This window comes from Thamnophis elegans, chromosome 2 (assembly GCF_009769535.1).
Source record: "Thamnophis elegans isolate rThaEle1 chromosome 2, rThaEle1.pri, whole genome shotgun sequence".
In the NCBI taxonomy this organism is placed as follows: Eukaryota; Metazoa; Chordata; class Lepidosauria; order Squamata; family Colubridae; genus Thamnophis; species Thamnophis elegans.
Window position 1 is genome coordinate 90,505,458 of NC_045542.1, and position 21,650 is coordinate 90,527,107.

A 21,650-nucleotide genomic window follows, 5' to 3' on the forward strand; every position below is an offset into this window, starting at 1 on the left:
TGAAAATGTCTCCTCCTTGCTTTGCCTACAGATATGAACATTGAAAGGAATGTGACAAGAGTTTACTTCATAGTTCTCATTAATAAAAAAGAAGAAAAGAAACTTTAATCTCTCATATCCTCCATTAATATCAATTCCCTCCACTAGGGAAGAAGGACGTTCTGGCAGAAAACTAATTCCAGAGAGTCCATTTACACAAATGGAGTTTCTTTCAAAAATGTTTTAAAGTAAACTTCTTATGATCCAAAACAACGGACAGTAAGGACCAAAGAATATCTTTTTCCATCCCAATACTTGAAATTTCACACCTTTGGAATTACCTTATTTTATTTATTTATTTTGTAGCTAGCACTGCCAAAGAAGTAATGTTTCTGCCTGGAAAGAAAAAAAAAGACAAGGGAGGGGAAAAAAGAAAAGAACAAGCTGTTACCAAGAGAAAGGCCCTATTCTGGGAAATACATATAGATTATACTGTCCAGTCTAAATTCTCCTTTAGAATACAAACTAAAATATAGTTTAGTTATCTATTTGAAAGAGACAAGTACGGAAAGCCTTTTGGGGTGGGAAGCACAAAGTGATTTAAATTAACATGCTTTCCAAATAAATACATGTAAAGCACATTTATAAATGAGATTTTATCTGAATGATTTTATCATATGACCAAATCACTTTAATCTATTTATTTGGTACTTTGGTACTCATCTACTAAATATACATCCCTTTGTTCCACATATATGTTTGATCCTATCTTTTCTTGTCCTACTATTGTACACACATTCCTTTACCTATTTCACTGCTGTCTCAGCTTTCTCTGCCACGTAATCAAGCTGGCAGGTATGTGCTAACATATACCCACATTTTGACTATTTTTTTTGACAATTACATAAACTGCCAGAATCTTTCCAGAAATTAAGCTTTGCAGAATAACAAAAATAAACAAAACAAACAAAAATTAAATGCCATCTTCATTCTTCTTAGATACATACCATCTCAATTAGGAGGCATACCAATCCTAACAGTGCAAATTTAAAGATGCAAGGTACTAAAATTGAAATGCTGTTGTGATTTATCATTAAAAATGGAAAAACATTATATCCAAGAGGGTGAACGTGAACTTTGTGCTGATCTGTTATTACCTGTAATTGTCCTTGTGCAACCAATTATCTACCGGCTCAACAGTGGCATTAAAAGAAATGCTGTGAATGCAGTTTGTAGCATATACAATATCCTTTGGAAGGGGTTGAATGCTTCACGCTGGTGAGGTATTTCTGACCTGTAAGTTGGTAGGCCACCAGAATACCATAATTTCCTTTTTAAACTGGAGATGGGAGACTCTCTGCAGCTCTTTCTCCTTGCCACTGGCTTTTTACCCATTGGGAAAACAAAGGCTGTAACCCTTTGTGGAAGATTAGACACTATGATAATAGCAGAAAAGATACTTGCAGGGTGATGTGAAAGTGTTTTGAGGGATGAGTTTTGGTGAATGGAAATAGTTCTAATGGTTAATTGTTACAGAAACTCCTGCTTTTCCCAGATACTAATTTGTCTTTTTCCTGACCAAGGAAGGAGGAAGTAAGCAATCATAGGTTCTTCTTCAAAAACATCACCACAATTAAGACCATTGCAGCATTCCCCAGTCAGGTGATCAAAATTCAGACACTTGGCCACTGACTCATACTGATGCTGTTTGCAGTGTCCTGTGATCACCTTCTGCAGCCTATTGACAAGCAAAGTCAATGGGGAAACCAGATTCACTTAACAGCCATGTTACCAACTGGTTGTTCTGTTACTAACTGCAGTGATTCACTTAACAACTGTGGCAAGAAAGGTCATAAAAGGTGGCAAAATTCACTTAATAACTGACTCACTTAGAAACGTATTTTGGGCTCCAGTGTGGTCATATGTCAACGATTACCTGCACAACAAACACCCACGTAAAAGCAGGTGTTCAAAACCAGGATCTTCTTATTGAAAGCTAAAAGCATTTATCTTCCTCCTACGTAGGGCTGCTTCAGTCCAGAGTGGGAACAGCATTGTAATTCCCTCCCCACCCCAAAAGGAAGCTTATCAGCTGCTCTACGCAGAAACATCTGGGTCTCCAAACAATAGCTTCGATTTACAAATGCCACTGTCTGCATTTCCCACCTTTGATTTCCCTATGACCTCTTTTTTCTGCCTCCCTCGGGCCCCCCAAATGATATTAGCGAAGCCATACGCCAAAATACACATTCGATTTTTAAAAAAATAAATGACACAAAATTCTTTCTGCAGCAGAATAACACACGCCCCCCTCCTGAAGATGCAATAGAACTCTATCATATTTTCTTCCTAGATAGGCGTTTATTGCCTCCCCGTCGATCCTCGTAACTCTATGATTAACTGCATAATCCCTCTCAGTCTAGACTCTAGTCTAGACTCTCCATCCACCGAACGATTACAGAGCGGATGGCCTTTAAACCAGGAAGAAGTTGTCGAGGTAAAGCTTCCGGTTACAGTGCCTTGTTTAAGAATCATTCTGACCATTCCCGGCAAGGTGTAAAGTCTTGGGCTGTTTCTCCTGGCCGGCCGTTACAGCTTCCTTGCGAGGCGTGTGTGAGCGGCCTGGCTCGGCCTTCCTCCTCGGCATGCTCGAGCAGAGACGGTCTTTCCCCCCAGAGTATGACCGGCGCTTTCAAGTAAGTCCCGGGGCGTGTCATCCATAAAAGTCATAGGACTCTTTCCCCCTCGTTATCCTCAACAGAGATGGAGAGCAGTCGGTTGGTTAGCACTCCCGAGGCTCTGCTGTGGGGAGAAAGCGAAGGTGCCACGGGGAGAGCTGTTATTGCGGCGACAAAACCGCACCACAAAAGACTTCATGCTCCTATAAAAGCTCATTTGTCTCCAGGACGTAAATTCTGCCTCCTGCCCAAGTTTATTTTTATTTATTTATTTCATTTGTCAAGCATGTATAAGAAAACAGATATAAGTATAGACATGATTATGAATACATGAAATGGATAGAATACAAGGGAATATTAGGACAGGGAACAGTAGGCACGCTGGTTAAAGACCTCTTAGGAATGGGGCGAGGTGGACAGTAGACAGTCTAAGGTTAAAGTTGTGGGGGTTTGGGGAAGAAGTTATCAAAACAAACAAACAAAAAACAACGCGATCCGTTTATTCCATGGTGCCTAAATTCTATATTTGCTTCCCATGACAGTTTGAGCATCCTTTGAATCTTTGAACCACCTCTGTAATTTGCGTTTAGATCCATTTATTGTTTTCCTTTTCATTCTCCTTCAGTTATTTTATTTTATTTATCAAAAGAGTCACTGTCTATGGAGATTTCTCAGTCATCCAGATCAAGGTTGTTCCCAAAGGTGCCCCCCTCCCCCAAAGGCTATTGGAAGAACAAAGTCCACTTTGCCTTTTGGGGGCAAAAAAAGTACCTTTGAGACAAAGCAGCCATCGTGATCCTATAGGAGTAGAATAAAAAGAAACTTGTAATAGATAGAGGAATATTAATGAAAAGTAAAAAGCATACCATGATTTTAAAGTTTTAAGTTTTTAAATACAGCTGCAAGAAATATATTTCATACAGTTAATGACTTCTAAGCTGGAGAATTGCAGCAAAATACTATATACATAATTTACATTCTGCATGCTTTTGAAATCAATGCTTCAAATTCTAGCAATATTAAAATGTACTGGATCTTTCTGCCAAAAGTCAAAGGTTCATTGTTTGGGATTTATGACATATAATGGTTTGGAGAATATAACTTCCTAGAGTTTCTGTCTAGCAATGGATGCTCCATATGATGGCGGTGAAGTAACTGTAGTCATGGAAGAGATAGAAAGCACATACACTTATTCATCCCCAGTGCCATCTAAAAAGAAGAAGAAATATAGAAGTCCTGGAGATCAAGGGGAAAAAACTAAAAAGCCCAGGTGAGTGATTTTTCTATATGAATAATCAGTTGTCGTCAATTGTTGTTTAGGAATTACTATTCCTTATTTTGTCTTTTTGTAAATATTTTAAAATGCATGATGATACTTTCACACATATACATACTCAGCAAAAATCAACCTGCTCTGTGGCTAATGGCATTTATTACACAATTAATGGAGTTTGTTGTGAAATTATGATTGAGTTTTTGGATACACCCAGAGGCAGCAAATTAATTTCATAAATGATACCCTGTTCAAAATGTTAAAATATTGAACTATAGTTCCATAACTGAGAAGTGAACAGCCTTATATTCTTACTCGGCAATAATGAGATTCTTTGAAGAGTTTCATTTTTTAAATTAATAATTTGGTTATGCTTTAAATTACTTAATAGCTTTAGCATTCCATGTAAAAATTGTGGTTATAGTTTTTGCTTCTTAAGTAACTATGGAAATATATATGTATACTTCATGTATCTTTATTCTTATGAAGCTATGTATATGTGTTTGTACCTTTAAATTTATTTCTATTTATTGGATTTATGTGCTGCCCAACTCGTCTAGCAACAACATGGAGTTGCAGATTTCTAGGCAACATTTTTTGAAATTGTTTTGCCCTTGCCTTTCTCTTATGGCTGAGAGTGAGTGACTGGCCTAAATGTATGCAGCTAGCTTCATGCTTAAGACAGACTTAGAATTCATGGTCACCCAGTATCTTTAACTGCTATACCTAATTGACTGTCTATGATTATGACGGTGTCCTGGGGTCAAGTGATCCCCTTTTGCAACTTTCAGAAAGGCAAAGTCAATGGGGAAACCAGATTCACTTAACCATTTTCCTGCAGTGATTCACTTAACAAATGTGGAAAGAAAAGTTGTAAAATGGGTAAAACTCACTTAACAAATTTCTTACTTAGCAACATAAATTTTGGGCTCAATTATGGTTGTAAATTGAGAACTACCTGTATATGGGATTCTCACAGAGTTTCCACTTGGGCACTGAATAGATTCAAATTAGCTCACAGAGCATGGTCATTGTCAAGAGTGGGAAAAACTACTGCAAAGCATATGGAAATAATCAGATTGCTTGCATCTGCAGTAATGACAGACATATTAATGGAATAGCATCTGTTTGTGACTTGAGTTGAAGTAGGTCAAGGTATACATATGAGAAATAAATCTTATTACATCTTTAGCAAAACTGCAGTAATAATACATTAAATATCTAAAAGTCTTCTGTGCTTTTATGATTCCCCAGATCAACTGTCTGGAGCAGCCACTACACTTTGTCAAATGACAGGGTTGGCTCTATAGCAAAATAATGGACTACTGTTGGACTGCTATATTAAAAAAGCACATTTTCTATGGACCTGACTTGCATGCAATTGTCTAAAGGTGCTCTAAAAGTTGCTGTTTCAGAGTAATTGCTTATTAACAAAGGCAAGATTAAAGACATAGTTAATAATAGAATTTAGGCCAGCTGACCATTTTTGTTTAGAATGAGAATTAACCCAAGTTAAGATAACTTTTATTGTCATTTTTTGTGAGCACTCTCGTCCACATTAAAAATAAAATTATGTTGCCTGCTCTCAGGAGAAATTATATATCTGCCCAAACACATTCAGAACACACATACAGATGCTATACACATATATAAATATCTGCCTGCAGCAATGGTGGATTCCTACCAGTTTGGACTGGTTCGGCTGAACCGGTAGTGGTTTGACGGCCTGGGTTGCTGGAACTGGCAGTGAACCAAGCCTGCTATGCCCCCGAACTGGCCTATGGTGCCGCCATCTTGTTTTTCAGTTCTGCGCATGCGCAGAACAATTTTAATTGCACTGCACATGTGCACACAGCGCATACGAGCAAAACAGCAGTAGTGCCTGCTGGAACCCACCCCTGACCTGCACCCATTTTTGTTTAGAATGAGAATACACACACACACACATGTATTAATCACTGTCCATTTTGAATAATAGTGGAAAGAGGAAATTTGAGAGTTCATAAGCTTGATGCTATATGCAACAAAACTTTGACTCAATCTAGATGTTCTGTTTTGGATACTACGACGCTTCCTCCCAGAAAATAACAAGGGAAACAGATCATGAAGAGAATATGTAGGTCCCACCCAGACAAGCATCACTTATATGCCATATCCTGGATAGAAGAAACTGCCAGTAAACTTTTTTGCCATCCTCATCACTCTCTGCACCTTCCTATCTGAAACAGTAATGCTTCAAGAATGCTCTAGAGCAGTGTTTCTCAACCTTGGCAACTTGAAGATGTCCGGACTTCAACTCCCAGAATTCCCCAGCCAGCATTCGCTGGCTGGGGAATTCTGGGAGTTGAAGTCCAGACATCTTCAAGTTACCAAGGTTGAGAAACACTGCTCTAGAGAGTCAATTTTTGTCTGTATTCAAGAACTCATTAAGAACTAACAGAAGAATTTGGATGATATGGGTGTTTTAAAAGTCCCATTCTTTTTCAAGAAATTCTGCTTAAGAGTTTCTCATTCTTATTGCTCTCAACAGTATCCTGAAAAGAGTCCCCATCCCATGCTTTTCATTCTAGATAGCAAAACAAGCCATTATCATCTGTTTTATTATTTACAAGAATATATTAAAAGCAAAATCTCTCTTCCATGGACCATGGATTAAATAATGGTGCATGCCATTTACTTATGTCTGTTTCAATTTATTTCATGCCATATTGTAATTCTTTTTTGAGGGGGAGGGGGGGAGAAGATGTACCAATACTTTTGGGCACATCTGTAAGTTGAAAATAAGACTTTCTGAGATCAATAGGACTTGTAAGGGAATAAGGTTCTGTAGAATTTGCTTGCACACATAGTTTTGGGATGTTAATTGAACAAAGCTTGTAGTCCTAGTCTTGGTATAATTCTGTTAAAAACTTTTTATCATTGTTTATTGAAAATTCGTGTGAAAATGCAGACCAGGAGTAGATGAATAATTTGCTTATATTATAATTTGTGAGGAAACTAGAAAAGTATTTTGCTTGTTTTTCAGATCTGCATATCTTCTGTATTATTATGATATATATCTGAAAGTTCAGCAGGAGCTCCCACACCTTCCTCAATCTGCAATTAACAAGAAGATCAGTGAGAGTTGGAGGCTGCTTAGTGTAGCAGAGAAAAGTTATTATTTGGAGAAAGCTAAGTTAGAAAAAGAAGGTCTAGATCCGGTAATTAATTTGTTTATAAATATGCTTGTAAGTCTGTAGGTCCTTTGTGTGCATGTATGTGTGTACCTGCATATTTTATATGATGTATGTATTGGAAGCTCAAAAACAGATAGAATGCTGTTCTTAGAGGTACTCAGGAGGATAATTAGATTTCCATTAATTTCTATTATAGATTTGTAGTCATAGGATGTTACTGTATGGAAAATTCCAAGTTCATAGGAATCTAAATACCTGCAATATTGGACACTAGTATTCTTTATTATTGATTGCAATGTCAAAGAGCTAATTAATAGCAAACAGTAAACCCATTATAATATTTTATATTTTGAATTCAGTATTTATTGAAGATTGATTTTGGCAAATACATGTTCTCTATAGGAAGCTGCCAGATAGAAAAACTACTGCTGGAAGAATACTATGTGTGAGATGACTAATATATCTCAGGAATTCCATCAGTTTCATAGTTTAAAGTGTTAATAACAGTAAACATAATATAAGTTATTAAACATGTATGATGCCTGATTCTTGACATCACTGGGTAGCTCACAAACAAATTACAATAAAAACAATAAAAAATTAAAAAAATAAAGGTGCCAATCACAATAAAATGACAGTTTATATTTATATTTATTTATCTGGCCTTCCTCACAGAAGGCCAGATAAATATAGTTAAAATTAGAGAAGATGTGAGGCTGAGATGAAACATTTGCTTAGAATAAGAGTGTGGGGGTAGAGGTTTGCCTTAGAAAGCTGGCAAAGAAACCACTGAAATAGAGCCAAGCTGATGACTCTATATTCTGTCTTATCTTTTTCCATAGAACTCAAAGTTGTCTTCCCTGACTGCTGTAGTTCCAGATATTCCAGGTTTTCGTAAAATCCTCCCTCGTTCTGATTACATAATTATTCCTAAAGGAAGTCTGCAGGATGAGAAAAATAAGCCACACGTGGAACTTCATGTGACCCAGGGCCAAACAGCACTGGAAGGACAAACAGCTGCTACTAATGTCACAAGTGTTTCCCATAGTACTGTGCAGAACATACTTTCAGTGGACTCCAGCCAAATTGGCATTTCTGAGCAGTGCATTGCCATTGAAGGGGTATCTGAAGATTCCACCTCATTTGTTCAAGCAGATACAATAGAAGAAGTTGTCGCATCAGAGATCTTGTCTCGTTATGTCAGACCTGCTGCACATAAAGTGGCTGGCGATATCTTCCTGGATGAGGAGGCCCCTTTAGAAACAGGCGATGGATATCCCTGCCAAGCAACCAGTGTGGTTATTGAAGAAACTTTGGTTAACACCTCAGAGGCAGCAAATGGGAGCATGACTGTGGCACAGCCACAGGCTTCACATGGCCTTTCTGTGGTAACAGTGGTGACTAGGAGAGTAAGTAAAATGCTCCCTTTAAAAGAATTGCATTTGAGATCTTAATGAACTACTTGATGTGAGCTGTTTTGCCAGAAAGTGTCCTCGGAATTTTAAAATTGAGTACAATGTAGAAAACAAGCAGTTTCATTACCTCTATCTTTTATTTCTAGGATAGACAAGAAAGTAATTCTGCAAGCCCCACTGCACAGTTCATTATGATGCCTCTTACAGCCCATTCTGTTTTGGAAAATCCAGCATCAATCAAACTGGTCAGTAAAAGAAATGCTGATACCAGGTGTCTTGGAACTACATATTCAGTAACTGACTCATAATGTATCAGTAGATCATTGAATATGTCTAGGATAAATTGAACACGATTCTAAATTGAAGCATTTTTCTGCAGTCTGAAACTTCCCCGGATATAAGTTCTGAAACCAAACTTTTACTTTCATCACTTTACAAAGAGGAGCACATTTGAATTTATATTGAAATATGTGTTCCCTGAATGTTTTATATAGGCCGCCTGAGTTGATTTTCTTCTGTTACTTCTACCCGAGGAGCTGACAGATCAGACAAACCAGGTGGACTGTCTCCTCTGGTACTATATCCCACTTTATATAAAACCCTTATCTTTAAACAGTTTAAATGGAAAATTGTTTTATGTTTTAAAGGTTTCCGAGGAGAGATATAGTTCAACCAATAAACAGGAATTCCACTTCCACTCTTATTAGGAATAAACATTCACAAATAAAATGAAAAAGGATTTTAAATGCATCATATATACTATGTTAACTAAGGGGTAGGAAATATAGTCTTGTCCAGGTAGTTTAGATTTTAACTCCCATGAGCTCCAGCAAGAAAAAAGAATGGAAATTTTAATCCTGAATATAATAATGATATTTAATTATTTCCCATTACTTATGTACATGAGATCCTGAATGGACAATAGAATGAAAATGGTTTGGGACTTAGGATTGAATGCCTTGGCTATTCTAGCCTCCATCTGTTAGCTTTAGTGTTGTACCATTTGTGTGTAACTTGAAAACCTTCACTCCATTCTCCCTATTAAATACAATAGCCTTTGTCTTTGATACATAAATGTTCAGGACCATACTTCTAATTATATGATATATCTCTTTATTGAAAATTAGGTTCTAAAATAAAACTGAACATGGAAAAATATTTACGATTATACATAGGAATGTCATATGAGGCACACACAAACACACACACACACTTTTAAATTATTTTACTTCAGATGTTTATTTTGATGGTACTGCAATTCACAATCCATGTTGATATTTCCGATGCTTAAATTCAATTTGATCATTTGAGGCATCTGTCTAGTTACTTGTAATCCAAGTAAGTTATTGCTGCCAGGCAAAATCAACTGCCAAGAAAAAATGGTTCTGATACCTTGATTATCTCCAAAAGCATAATTTCTGATTTACAATAGTTAATGTTCTACTCCAAAAGGACTGCAAAATTATCCATGACTGACTGATTTTGCTACTAAAGAGTCAGGCTAGTATCATTTTGTCATCTGGAAGCAAGGTGATTTTATATTCCATATGAAGCATCTCAGGCTCCTGGTAAAGCTAGTTTTCCTTCCTTAGCTGTAGTTAGTTGTCATCCAATCTTTAAAATTGAGAGTGCTTTTTCTCCTACCTCAAATGCCATTTAGGATTATTCTCCAATTCATAAAGCAGTAAAAGACTGGTGAACTCATAAAAGAATTCCACATATTTGCCTAACCTTATTATATTTATAAGTACTTTATTTGTAAAGAATTTACTTCAGTTAATGTACAGTCTTGGCAGGAAGAAGTAAACTTATGCTTTCCTCATGAAAGAAGCAATATATCAAATCTGCAAAGGATGCAGTAAAATTCTCAGACATGTTTTATTTTTCTTTGCTGCTTGTTCCTAGATACTTCCTGCTCTCTAGTAGTATTGGCTACTTCTCTAGTGTTTTTGGCAGTGCTGGTAGGATAGAAGTGGTTCTCCACCATTTTTATCCTGATCATTCATCATTGCAACTTTGACTTTAAAACAAGATTACTTCCTGGAACCAGATAATAGATAGATTTGTTAACAGTTACTGTAAATTATAGAGTGACATGAGTTTACTTTTGAAGAAAGAGTTAATGCACTATAAACACAAAATAACATTTGTTGAATCGCCTGAATCAACTTGAATCAAGACATATCTAGAAAAAAATTATAATTATATTTATAATGAACTAAAATTCTTACTTTTTTATTTTAACATTTAAATATAAGAAAAAAAGAAATAGAAAAAATTATAAACTAGCTTAATTTGAGTAAGATTCTTTAAATAACACCCAGTTATTGTAGTGTTACATATAGATGATCTTATATAATTCTGATACTTTGCACCAATATGATAATGAAACAAAACCACAATAACTAAAAAAGAAGTCTATATGATAACAATAAATCAAAGTGGGCAATTAATAAGAGTTTCTTTATGATCCAAGATTCATTCCAATTAATACCAGTGGTGCAAACTTTAAAAAGAAGGGGAAGAAAAATTGTTAATATTCAGATATTAAATATAAACCCGTTGCACTCCATAATAAATGTGATTTGCATAGCTGATGCAATGTAATTTCTTTTTCCCCTTGGAGCTCAACAATAATCATGTCCTTTGCATTTTACTGCTTTACATGCAGAGCAAGTGTACTGTCTCCCTTTCTCATGAATAAAATAATTTCAATTTACATTGCAGTTGCTGACTCAATATTTTGAGTTAAATATTCCTGATTTGTATTTGTAAAAAATAAAATTCCAACAATATCTCTGATTTTAGATTCTCTTGCTAAAATTATACAACCATTTGAAAACATAACAAGAGACATTATAATACAACTGGAAATAAAATATGGATAATGAAAATCAGTCAGCATAATACAAGTATAAATAATAGGATATAATAAAAGCAGCTGTCTCAACTATTTGTTTATTTTGCTCCCAAATCTTAAAATTATAATTCCTGCTATATGCAAGGAGCAATGCAATACTTTAATATGAGATTATCCCAGATCATATAATATTTGTCTTGAGCAATAACTCACAACGACATTTGAGGTAGAAACAAAGCTACATATCTCTTCTAATGGAGCAAAACTTCTTGTTGTGCCTTATGCCATTTAGTTTTGTAAAGTAATCTATATCCTTTCACTTCAGACAACTACTTACACTCGGAGGGGGCACGGAAATTGCACCAATCCTGGCTGTGCCTTTACTTACGTTACCAGACATAAGCCACCAAAATGCCCCATGTGTGGAAACTTTCTGGGAGGGAAGTGGATCCCTAAGGTATGTGAAATTAATTTTAAATTGCATTGAGGGGCTTTTGTTTGTTTTGGGTTGGGTCTGTAAAATGTTTATTTCTTACAACATTATTATTTGTAAAAGGAATGTTTTTTAAATATACAATATACATTACATAAATATATGTAATGAATAGCATTGAAAATTTATTTGCTGTTTTAACTAATTTCCAAGGGAAAATGCTTTAGGATGTCTTCTACCTTAACTGAACTAAATTTAATTATGAAATAAATTATTATTTTGAAATTCTAGATTTATTTTAAAATACAGCTAATTTTTTGGGTATTTTAATGGGTTATGAAGATGGATTTGATTTTTTTATTCAAAGTTTTGTATTTCACTCTTTAATGATTTACAAAATTATTAATTACTTAATATAAATTAAAATCAAAGTCATAACAATAGAAAAAATCCTGTTTCAAAGTATAATTGTCATTGTTTGATTCTCAAAATTTAAGAGAATTCTGCCTCCCCCCCCCCCAAGATGGCGTTAATTTTTCACAGGGTACCATGTATAGTATCTGTAGCAGATTCAGATATTACATATTTAATGCTAAATTGAAATGTTAGAGAAGTTTAAAAAGCATGATCAGATCTACTTGTTTCTTATTTCTCTAACTTCTTGATTAAAAATAATGAAGAGTGAATTGTTTTAATTTGTCATAATCTTAAGAATTCTGAAGAGTTCTGAGTTTGATGTTTTCATTGCACTATTGTTGATGTAGCCCAGTTTTTCCTCATCTTTGGCAACTTTAACATGTGTGAATTTCAACTCCAGAACTAACTTGGAGAGCTGTTTGTTTTTGTTTTGCAGGAGAAACCTCTAAAAGGCAAATCTGAACCAGGTTCAGGGCTACCGATAAAAACCTTGGGCCTGAAAAAGAATCAACTACCATTAACCTTTGGACAAGCATTGGTTCAAGATAATTCTGCTAAATGTGTGCTAGAAAGTTCAGAAGCAGTTACCCAGCTTCTCAAAGCATCCCCCATTGAGGGGCAAATGCAGGAGACTGAATGGGAAGAAGTGATAATCTCTGAGGCTCATATTCTTGCAAACAATGTACAGTCAGAAGAGCAAGGAGGTGCCACTACCATTATTCAGCTTCAGAAGAGCCTTGCACAGGTAGAGCCATCGTTAGAACAGAAGGAGAGAGAAAATGAGCCATCTGCTGAGACAACAAATGTTCCCAGTCCTATTTCACACCCAACTTCTACTGTGAAAAATACAACAGGGTAAGTCAAATTCATGTGGACCAAAATGGGGTATAGGTTAACATTGTGTCAGAGTGCAACACATAACTTAGATTAAAATAAACCTATGTTTTATTCAGTGTTCTCCAAGAACTTTTGTTTTTCCAATGTTTTCAGATAAAATTTTAGTTCTGAATCTATACAGGTAAAGGTTTCCCTTGCACATATGTGCTAGTGGTTCCCAACTCTAGGGGGCGGTGCTCATCTCCGTTTCAAAGCTGAAGAGCCAGCGCTGTGAGAAGGTGTCTCTGTGGTCATGTGGCCGGCATGACTAAATGCCGAAGGCACAGGGAACGCTGTTACCTTCCCACCAAAGGTGGTTCTTATATTTCTATTTGCATTTTTACATGCTTTTGAACTGCTAGATTGGCAGAAGCTGGGACAAGTAACAGTAGCTCACTCAGTTACGCGGCGCTGGGGATTCAAACTGCCGAACTGCCGACAAGCACTGATCAACAAGCTCAGCGTCTTAGCCACTGAGCCACTGCGTCCCTTTCTGAAGCTATACTCAAGAGTTAAAGCTAGCTTTTTTTAAAAATGTTTTCCTGTGACTCGTAACAAAGTAGATTAAGAGTCAAAATGTTGTCTTTGTCCTTTAAGTAAGTTGTTATGTACTGTTATGGCAGGAATTTCCTGTGAGATTCTTAATTACATTTCTTTCCTTTTCAGCGGTGATGCGGTTGGTGCTGTACCTAAGGGTATGGAGCAGAAGAGCAAAGCAAAACCCAAGCCTTCCTTGCTGGCTGCTGCGAGACCCATGAGAGCCATTTTGCCCGCTCCTGTTAGATTGGCAAAAGAAACTAACCAAGAACAGATCTCTTGCGGACAGTCATTTAGAAACAGTGGTAAAAAATAAGTCAAATTTATGCTACAGTTTCTGAATTGTAGCTTTCATTGTATTTGATGGGTAAACTTAGATGTAATTTAGATTTAAACTCTTAAGTTATTTTTTAATTACTTCATCACTAGAGCTAATGAATAGTGCAACTGAAATTACAAAAATCAGTGTAACAAAATGAAACAGTCATAAAAAATAAAAAAATTACAGTTGAGTTATGTAAAAACATTAGTTAATTTACAGTTCAAAATGTGTGCCTAAATGCTTGAAGCAAAAAAAAAGTTTTGATTTGGTGTTGAAGAGAGCAGAAAATCAAATGAGATTTACAGATGATTTGTCCCATTCCATCTTTCCTGGAGCACTAATTGTAAAATTTGACGTAATCCAGTATGTTGCTTACTAATGTTAAAATGTCCATTTGCCTGTTTTTTCAAGAAGAAAGTTCCCCAATAAGAATCTCAGGATTAAAGCCAAATACTCTGAAGCAGCTGGGTCAGAATCCTATTCAAGCATCCAGTGCTGAAGATCAGAAGGTAATTTTAGATTTTGCCAAAATGCTTTTCTTCAATTTACTAGTTAATTAGTTTGAATTCAGCCTTCTAATGGCAAGCAGTTAGAACCAGTTCAGAGACTTTATACTGTAGATACTTCTCTACAGTACCAAATGGGAGAGGGCTGAATTGATTTCTCCACGCTTCATGGAATCTTGATCTAGTTTGGTGAAACCCCACACATCTTGGAATTTAGCAGTTTTGAGTGGATCAAGTAATGTAACATTAAAAAATTGTGAACTTTGACTGTGATGATGTATTTTTCTGTCAGAAAACTTCACACTACACCTCACTTCATGTTTATGTCTTGCCTTCTTGTTCTCTGTCTAAAGCTTCACTGCAGCACAAATAGTTCAACATCTCAGGTCAAAGTGGTGGAGGTCAAGCCAGATGTTTTCCCTTCTTATAAATATAGCTGCACTGTAACCTTGGTAAGAATAATTGACAATTGGAAATCTGTAATTGCAGTACCCAAATGCTGTATGTGTGTGTGTGTGTGTGTGTATATTTATTTGTGTCACAACCCCTGGTAAGCCCCAATTATGGGAGGAAGCTAACTGCTTCCAACATCTGTCAATCGGCTCGTCACAAGAGTCCATCACGACAGAAACCCAATATTTTTACTGTTGCCTTTTGTTATATTTGTGTTTTTATTTGTGCTGACAAATAAATAAAGGGAGACTAGTATAGATCTATTTCAAGCTATTTAGCTCTCATCAGCTAGCCACACCCTTACTGGGATTCGAACCTGTGCTATATTGCATCTTAGGCAAACGTCTTAGCCATCAAGCCACAGGTCTCCTCCTTATCAGCTGAAGCCAGGGAGGAAGGTATATATTAGTGTCACAACCCCTGGTAAGCCCCAATTATGGGAGGAAGCTAACTGCTTCCAACATCTGTCAATCGGCTCGTCACAAGAGTCCATCACGACAGAAACCCAATATTTTTACTGTTGTCTTTTGTTATATTTGTGTTTTTATTTGTGCTGATAAATAAATAAAGGGAGACTAGTATAGATCTATTTCAAGCTATTTAGCTCTCATCAGCTAGCCACACCCTTACTGGGATTCGAACCTGTGCTATATTGCATCTTAGGCAAACGTCTTAGCCATCAAGCCACAGGTCTCCTCCTTATCAGCTGAAGCTAGGGAAGAAGGTATATATTAGTGTCACAACCCCTGGTAAGCCCCAATTATGGTAGGAAGCTAACTGCTTCCAACTAACTGCTTTGGGGCTTACCAGGGGTTGTGGTAACTGCTTCCAACTAACTGCTTTCTAACTGATATATATGGATGTGTAGCGTCCCAGACAATACTGCGGACTCTGGACAAGCATCATTTATTTGCCATGTCCTGGATAGAAGGGAGTGACCTGCCAAATCATATTTTGTACCATCCTCACCACTCTCTGAACCGCAGTAATGTTTCCAAACCTGACAGTAATGCTATTAATACGTCAGGATGCTGTCAATCATCCCTCTATAGAAAGTGGTAAGGACAGGGGAAGAAAGATATACTTTCCTCATGCAACACAGTAAATGCAGGAGCTGCTATACCTGCTTTTCCAATGTTTCACTGTTGAGCAACCAAGCCAGCCTAGCCAGCCTACCAAGCTCACTACCAAGAAAGCGAATAAGAAATAATAAACCAAAGAAATCAAAGGTGTAAAGCAAAAAAAAAAAAGGGGGGGGGAGGAGTGTAACAATCTAGTTCACCATTCACCAGTCCTCTTACAAAGAAAACCAGTTTAATGTGTTTTTCTTACCTGTCTGTGTGTCATAATAATGCAGTGAAATGGAAATTGTTATCTGACTTGATATTAATCCATAATAAATATGTTTCTTTTCTTGGCATTTTGGTGAAATTTTAATACTTCTCTATATTTATACCAATATTAATAATTTAGATTTGTTTGCATGCCCCCTCCTGATTAACTATGTTTCGGATGAATAGTTTCCCCTGATTGACAGCATAGCAACCAATTCCATAGTTTTGTACCGCTGATATTTGAAAAGATATTCTGGAAAATGTAGTAAGTTAAAATAAGAGTGGATAAACATTTGAGTTTTCTATATAGGATTTGGGATTGGCAACCTTACGTGGCAGAGGGAAATGCAAGAACCCTTCTTGCACTTATGTGTATACTAATCGGCACAAGCCAAGAGTCTGTCCCCGTTGTGGCTACAACCTTGCCAAAGACAGAACTGAGAAAGCAGCAAAATCTGTGGTGAGTTACGGTTACTTTAAGCTTCCTTCAACTGAGTCTGTGATTTTGAAGTCCATAGGACCTTATATCTGAATAAATATGTATAGGATAGACCTAGAGGCAAAGCAAATCTCTGCCTCCCCGCAAGGTTTGACTTTGTTGTAAGCAAGAGTTGGTCTTCCCCTTTCACTGGTGCCGAAGAGGATGAGGCAAAGAAACAGGATATTTTCTTCTGACTTTCTCATTTAGAGATGTAGCATGAATATAAAGGGAAAGCCCCTGTGTTGACGGTAACCAATCTTCCATTGGTCAGTTGGATCACTCAGTATTGTTAGTTCATGGATGCATTAATGTGCAAGCAGGAAAGGGCTGGTCCTTAACGTATTTTCAATATGTGAGATTCTGCACTGATTTTCTGAGGAAAAAATTTCTTTCCTATTCCTGTTCAGTTAACAGTTCTTCTAACAACATGGCCTTTCTTCCCCTAGTCCAGCTACAGTATTATAATTTAGTGCCAAATTGCAATTGCAAAGATAGGAATGCAGTGTGTGAAGCTTCGCAATGCAAGTTGATCTAATGTTATTGTCCTGAAACAACCCTGCTCCCTTTTATTTTTCCCTTCATTTTTAATGATATCTTCTTTGATGGCATGTAATTTATGGCTAAAAATATGTAATGCATTTCTCAGACTAATTGTCCCCATGCAACAATGTTATGCCAGTTTTATTGATTTGGAATTCTGTCCTTTTACAATAATAATTGACAGAAAGAATCAGAGGGATAGCGCTGAGAAGTTATTGATTTCATGAAGATATTTCTGCTTCCATCCCCATCCACAAATTGAATGGAAATTTATTGTAATAGGAATCATTGTGAACAGTGAAAGGTGACCATGTATAGGTAGTTCTCGACTTACTATCACAATTGAGCCCAACATTTCTGTCGCTAAGTGAGACATTTGTTAAGTAAGTTTTGCCCCATTTTATGATTTTTCTTGCCACAGTTGTTAAATGAATCCCTAACTTGTTAAGAGAATCTAGCTTCCCCATTGATTTTGCTTGTCAGAAGGTCGCAAAAGGTGATCTCATGACTATGGGACATTGCGACTGTCATAAATATGAGTCAGTTGCCAAGCATCTGGATTTTGATCACATGACCATGGGAGAATACTGCAAAGGTTATAAGTGTGAAAAACAGTCACGAGTCACATTTTTCAGTGATGTTGTAACTTTGAACAGTCACTAAATGAACTGTTGTGAGTTGAGGACTAGCTGTATTTAGAATTTAGACTTGTATGTGAGCTATTTCACCTTTGGACTTTTCTTACCTGCATACCTCTCATTCAAATTTTTCCAGTGACTCATTTTGATTTTTCAATACATAAGTTCAGAAATCTGTGACAAAATACAGATCATTGCCAAAATGGTCTAATATTGAGTGTTTTCAGACACTCTACTGAAGCAGTTCAGTTTGTGAAGTCTTTTTCCCTTGGGCTAACAGGAATTGGGAATTCAGTAGCAGTGCAGTTGTAGGACATTCTGATTTTCCAGCAACTGGATTTAAAACCTTATCATTCTTAATTTACTTTTTAACTAGTTTTCCTTGAAGGGGAAGGAAATTGATATAGCCACAGTATAGTGCAATAATTAATTCCTTCTCTTTATCAAGCATACAGCCTGAGATCTTGTACACTAAGTCTTCCAACTAAATAAAATAAAATTTAATTGTGATAAATGGTTTTTGTTATTCAATTTTTATCATTTTTTTGCACCACTGCCAGTGGATTGACTATTTTGTATCCATTAGCGGTTTTCTCTAAACATCAGAAAGATGGCAGAAATTTATCCTGCCAAGAGTAAGATAATTATTAACAAGTGGCTTGACAGATAATTAAGATAATATGTTTTTTTGTAGGAAGTAACTTCTAGCCCTGCACATGTACTAAATACCAATGAACCTCTAATTCAGTCTCAAAAAGAGATCCAGCGCCAGTCCACTCTGCAACTTCTACGCAAAGTAATTCAGATCCCTGAAAATGAATCTGAACTCTCAGATGTTTTTGCACTGATTCATGAGCTCAATAGCTCACGGCTCATCCTGTCTAACATGAACGAAGAAACGGTTACCATTGAGCAGACTTCCTGGTCAAACTATTATGAGTTTCCTTCTTCCCAATGCCTTCTCTGTAACAGCCCTTTATTCAAAGGAGGGCCAAAGTAAGTGAAATTACAATTATTGCCACCTTTCTGAACATTACCATGGTACATTTCCTTTTGAAAATTCTCCACAATGAAACTTAGAAACAATGGCTGTTGCATTTGTATTTTTGTCACATTAATGACTGAAATGAAATGAAGCTGTAAAAAGAACAACTTGTCCATACCCGTCAAGAATAGGCTATTATGTTTATTTGCTCTTTTCCCCATGTCTTTATCCCAGAACCTGATTAAATCTTTTTTTTTTATCCTGTAGCTTGAGAAAATTATTTGGCTAGTCTAATTTTGTTAATTGAGATTCAGAAAGCTTTTAAGAGCCATATAATCACAGTACAGGAAATATAATCTGAACAGACATGTCAATGAGGTACAGCTCATTTTTCTTCAGAAAGGAATAGAAGATAATTTTAGTATCTGATTGCTCTTTTGCAATTTTCCTCTTCAACTGCATTAGCAAGATGAGGTGTTGGGTTTTTTCCCAAGCTGATCAAAAAGCTGATACTTATCAAAACAGGGAGCAAAAGAGGCAAACTTCCACCCTTAAAAGTTAAAAAAAAGTATGAAGAAACAGATAAGAGCTGTACTAAAATTTATCCCCAAATTGTTGATGTAGCCACAAGTCTGGAACATTCTACCATATGTGGTGGACATGCCCCATCACAAGGAAATACTGGTGCAAAATTTGGAAATGGTTGGAGGAAATTACAGAGCAAAAAATAGAACTAAAACCAGAAGCATTCTTATTAGGACTATTAGATCAAAAAATGGATAAACAACTTCAATACATAATAATACATATTCTCACTGCAGCTAGGGTTGCTTTTGCACAAAACTGCAAAAAAATCAATACACCTGTAGATGAAACAATAACCAGAAAAGTACTTGAACGTTTAGAGATGGACAAAATGACAATAGAACTAAAAGAAAAGAGAAGAATCAGATTTCTATAAAACTTGGAATAGAATTTATAAGTGGCTAGACAACAGAAGCCAAAACAGAAAATAGAGAATGTAAATATAATGGTGATATAAATAATTAATATTATTATAAGTGTTACTACTACTGTTGTTATATTATAGGACAAAGTAAAAGCAATAGGAAGGCAATGCAAAATAGAGAACTAGAAAGGCTAAACATGAAAGCCAATACAGAAGACTGTATAATTGCTTTACATTATTATGTATGTTTTGTGTTTTGTTTTTTCTTGTGTTTTTCTTCTGTTTTTTTAAGACAGATAAGAGCTGTGTGTGATCCTCAAGACAACTATGTATGGGTGTCTTATTTGAATGTAGAATGCTCTTCCTGAAATTCTTGTCTTTTAACTAATCTTTCAGATATATAATACTAATCTGAGGCCCTAGATTATTGTACCTTGAATCAACCATTTCCACTTTAGTTTGCCAGGAGGAAACACAGATAGATGGTTACTTAACTGTGTTTAATCGAGACTTAGTAGGCAGCTATATCTAGAGAGGCTTGGCTGATACCAGAAACTCTGCAGAATTAGCCATGGTTATTGTTTGAATGGGGTGGTGGTGGTAGGCTGCCTGGAAATTCCAAGATTGTTAAAACTGGGGAATGAAAAAAAAAAGGCCTAGTATAATATTGCCACAAAATTACATACATACAATCAAGATTAGTTTTACCTTAGTGGGACTGAACAGTACATAGTCCAATAGTACATAGTGTTGCCTGCCTCATCAGTAAGATAGCTACTTTGAAAATGCTTTGATTTTACTTCTACATAGTTAAGCATTATAGAAAGACCCCTCTTCCATGTGTTTCATGGGTCAATATACATTTTTCTCTTCTGTTTCCATAGCTCCCTTGCAGGCCCTCAGGAATGCTGGTTGTTAACAGCTAATCGGCTGCAAGTCGTCACTGCCCAGCTCAAGGTGTGTGTGAATGTGCAGTGCTTGGCCCTTCACAGCTTCAGTGATATCTACACTGGTGAGTTAAAAGCATGGAGGCTTTTATAAAATTGGAAGCTTTGAGGGGCAGAATACATTTAGAGTGTCCATTTTCTTCCTTTATTTACTTTGTGAAGCTGGGTTGTGCCTTTTAATTTATTAACTTGGAGTTTAAGATAACATTATTTTATGGTCTGTGTAGCTTTTTCAAATCCATAATAACAGCTGTTCTGTTTTTCAATTATAGGTTTGTTTAATATTGGTAATAAGCTTTTAGTGAGCCTAGACCTTCTGTTTACAATAAGAAACCATATAAAACTTGGTGAGGATCCTAAAGTGACAATTAGCAAGATTTTGGAAACTGTGCAGGAATACACAGGTATTCATATTACATCTTTTTTTTCTGCCTTTGCTACAGCTTTCACACATTACTTTGTAATACATTAATTTTGCTCTAAGTGAAGTTTAATATAGATAACTTTTCCAACCAAATCTGTCCAAAATGCTGGTTGTTTGATGATTTTGAGAAAAGAATCGTAAATTATCCAGAGGTTGTGATATAACTGCCTTTTAATATTTCAACCTTAAAGAACAAGGAAGAAGCCTTAAAATTTAAAACTGTTTTAACGCCTGATATGAATCTTTGGTTGAATAGGGGAATGGAGAGATTGAAAAAAATATTATTTAACCAAGTGAGAAAGTCAGTATTTAAGACACATGGTTGGTGATGATGTAATTTAAGACTGAATACCTTAATACTGTGACTGCTGGGTGCAAAGAGTGGCAGGCTATAATTTTGTATGGCCACTAAAAACAGAATATATAA

The 21,650-nt window shown here is 36.1% G+C and overlaps 1 protein-coding gene across 3 annotated transcripts in view; it reads left to right on the top strand.

Moving 5' to 3' along the window:
• Positions 1 to 2,444: 2,444 nt before the first annotated feature.
• The window catches only part of HMGXB3 (HMG-box containing 3), a 29,300-nt gene continuing 10,094 nt past the window's right edge, over positions 2,445 to 21,650 (top strand). The window contains exons 1-14 of one of the 3 annotated variants that reach the window (XM_032209898.1): positions 2,445 to 2,675; positions 3,780 to 3,927; positions 6,956 to 7,130; positions 7,949 to 8,515; positions 8,668 to 8,766; positions 11,707 to 11,838; positions 12,668 to 13,086; positions 13,774 to 13,949; positions 14,378 to 14,475; positions 14,826 to 14,924; positions 16,570 to 16,719; positions 18,613 to 18,914; positions 20,737 to 20,864; positions 21,072 to 21,203. In XM_032209898.1, coding sequence (XP_032065789.1) covers positions 3,782 to 3,927; positions 6,956 to 7,130; positions 7,949 to 8,515; positions 8,668 to 8,766; positions 11,707 to 11,838; positions 12,668 to 13,086; positions 13,774 to 13,949; positions 14,378 to 14,475; positions 14,826 to 14,924; positions 16,570 to 16,719; positions 18,613 to 18,914; positions 20,737 to 20,864; positions 21,072 to 21,203 — 2,623 coding nt within the window. In that variant the 5' untranslated portion in view covers positions 2,445 to 2,675; positions 3,780 to 3,781. The remainder of the gene's footprint in view (positions 2,676 to 3,779; positions 3,928 to 6,955; positions 7,131 to 7,948; positions 8,516 to 8,667; positions 8,767 to 11,706; positions 11,839 to 12,667; positions 13,087 to 13,773; positions 13,950 to 14,377; positions 14,476 to 14,825; positions 14,925 to 16,569; positions 16,720 to 18,612; positions 18,915 to 20,736; positions 20,865 to 21,071; positions 21,204 to 21,650) is intronic. The other 2 variants (XM_032209899.1, XM_032209900.1) reach the window with 2 other exon arrangements.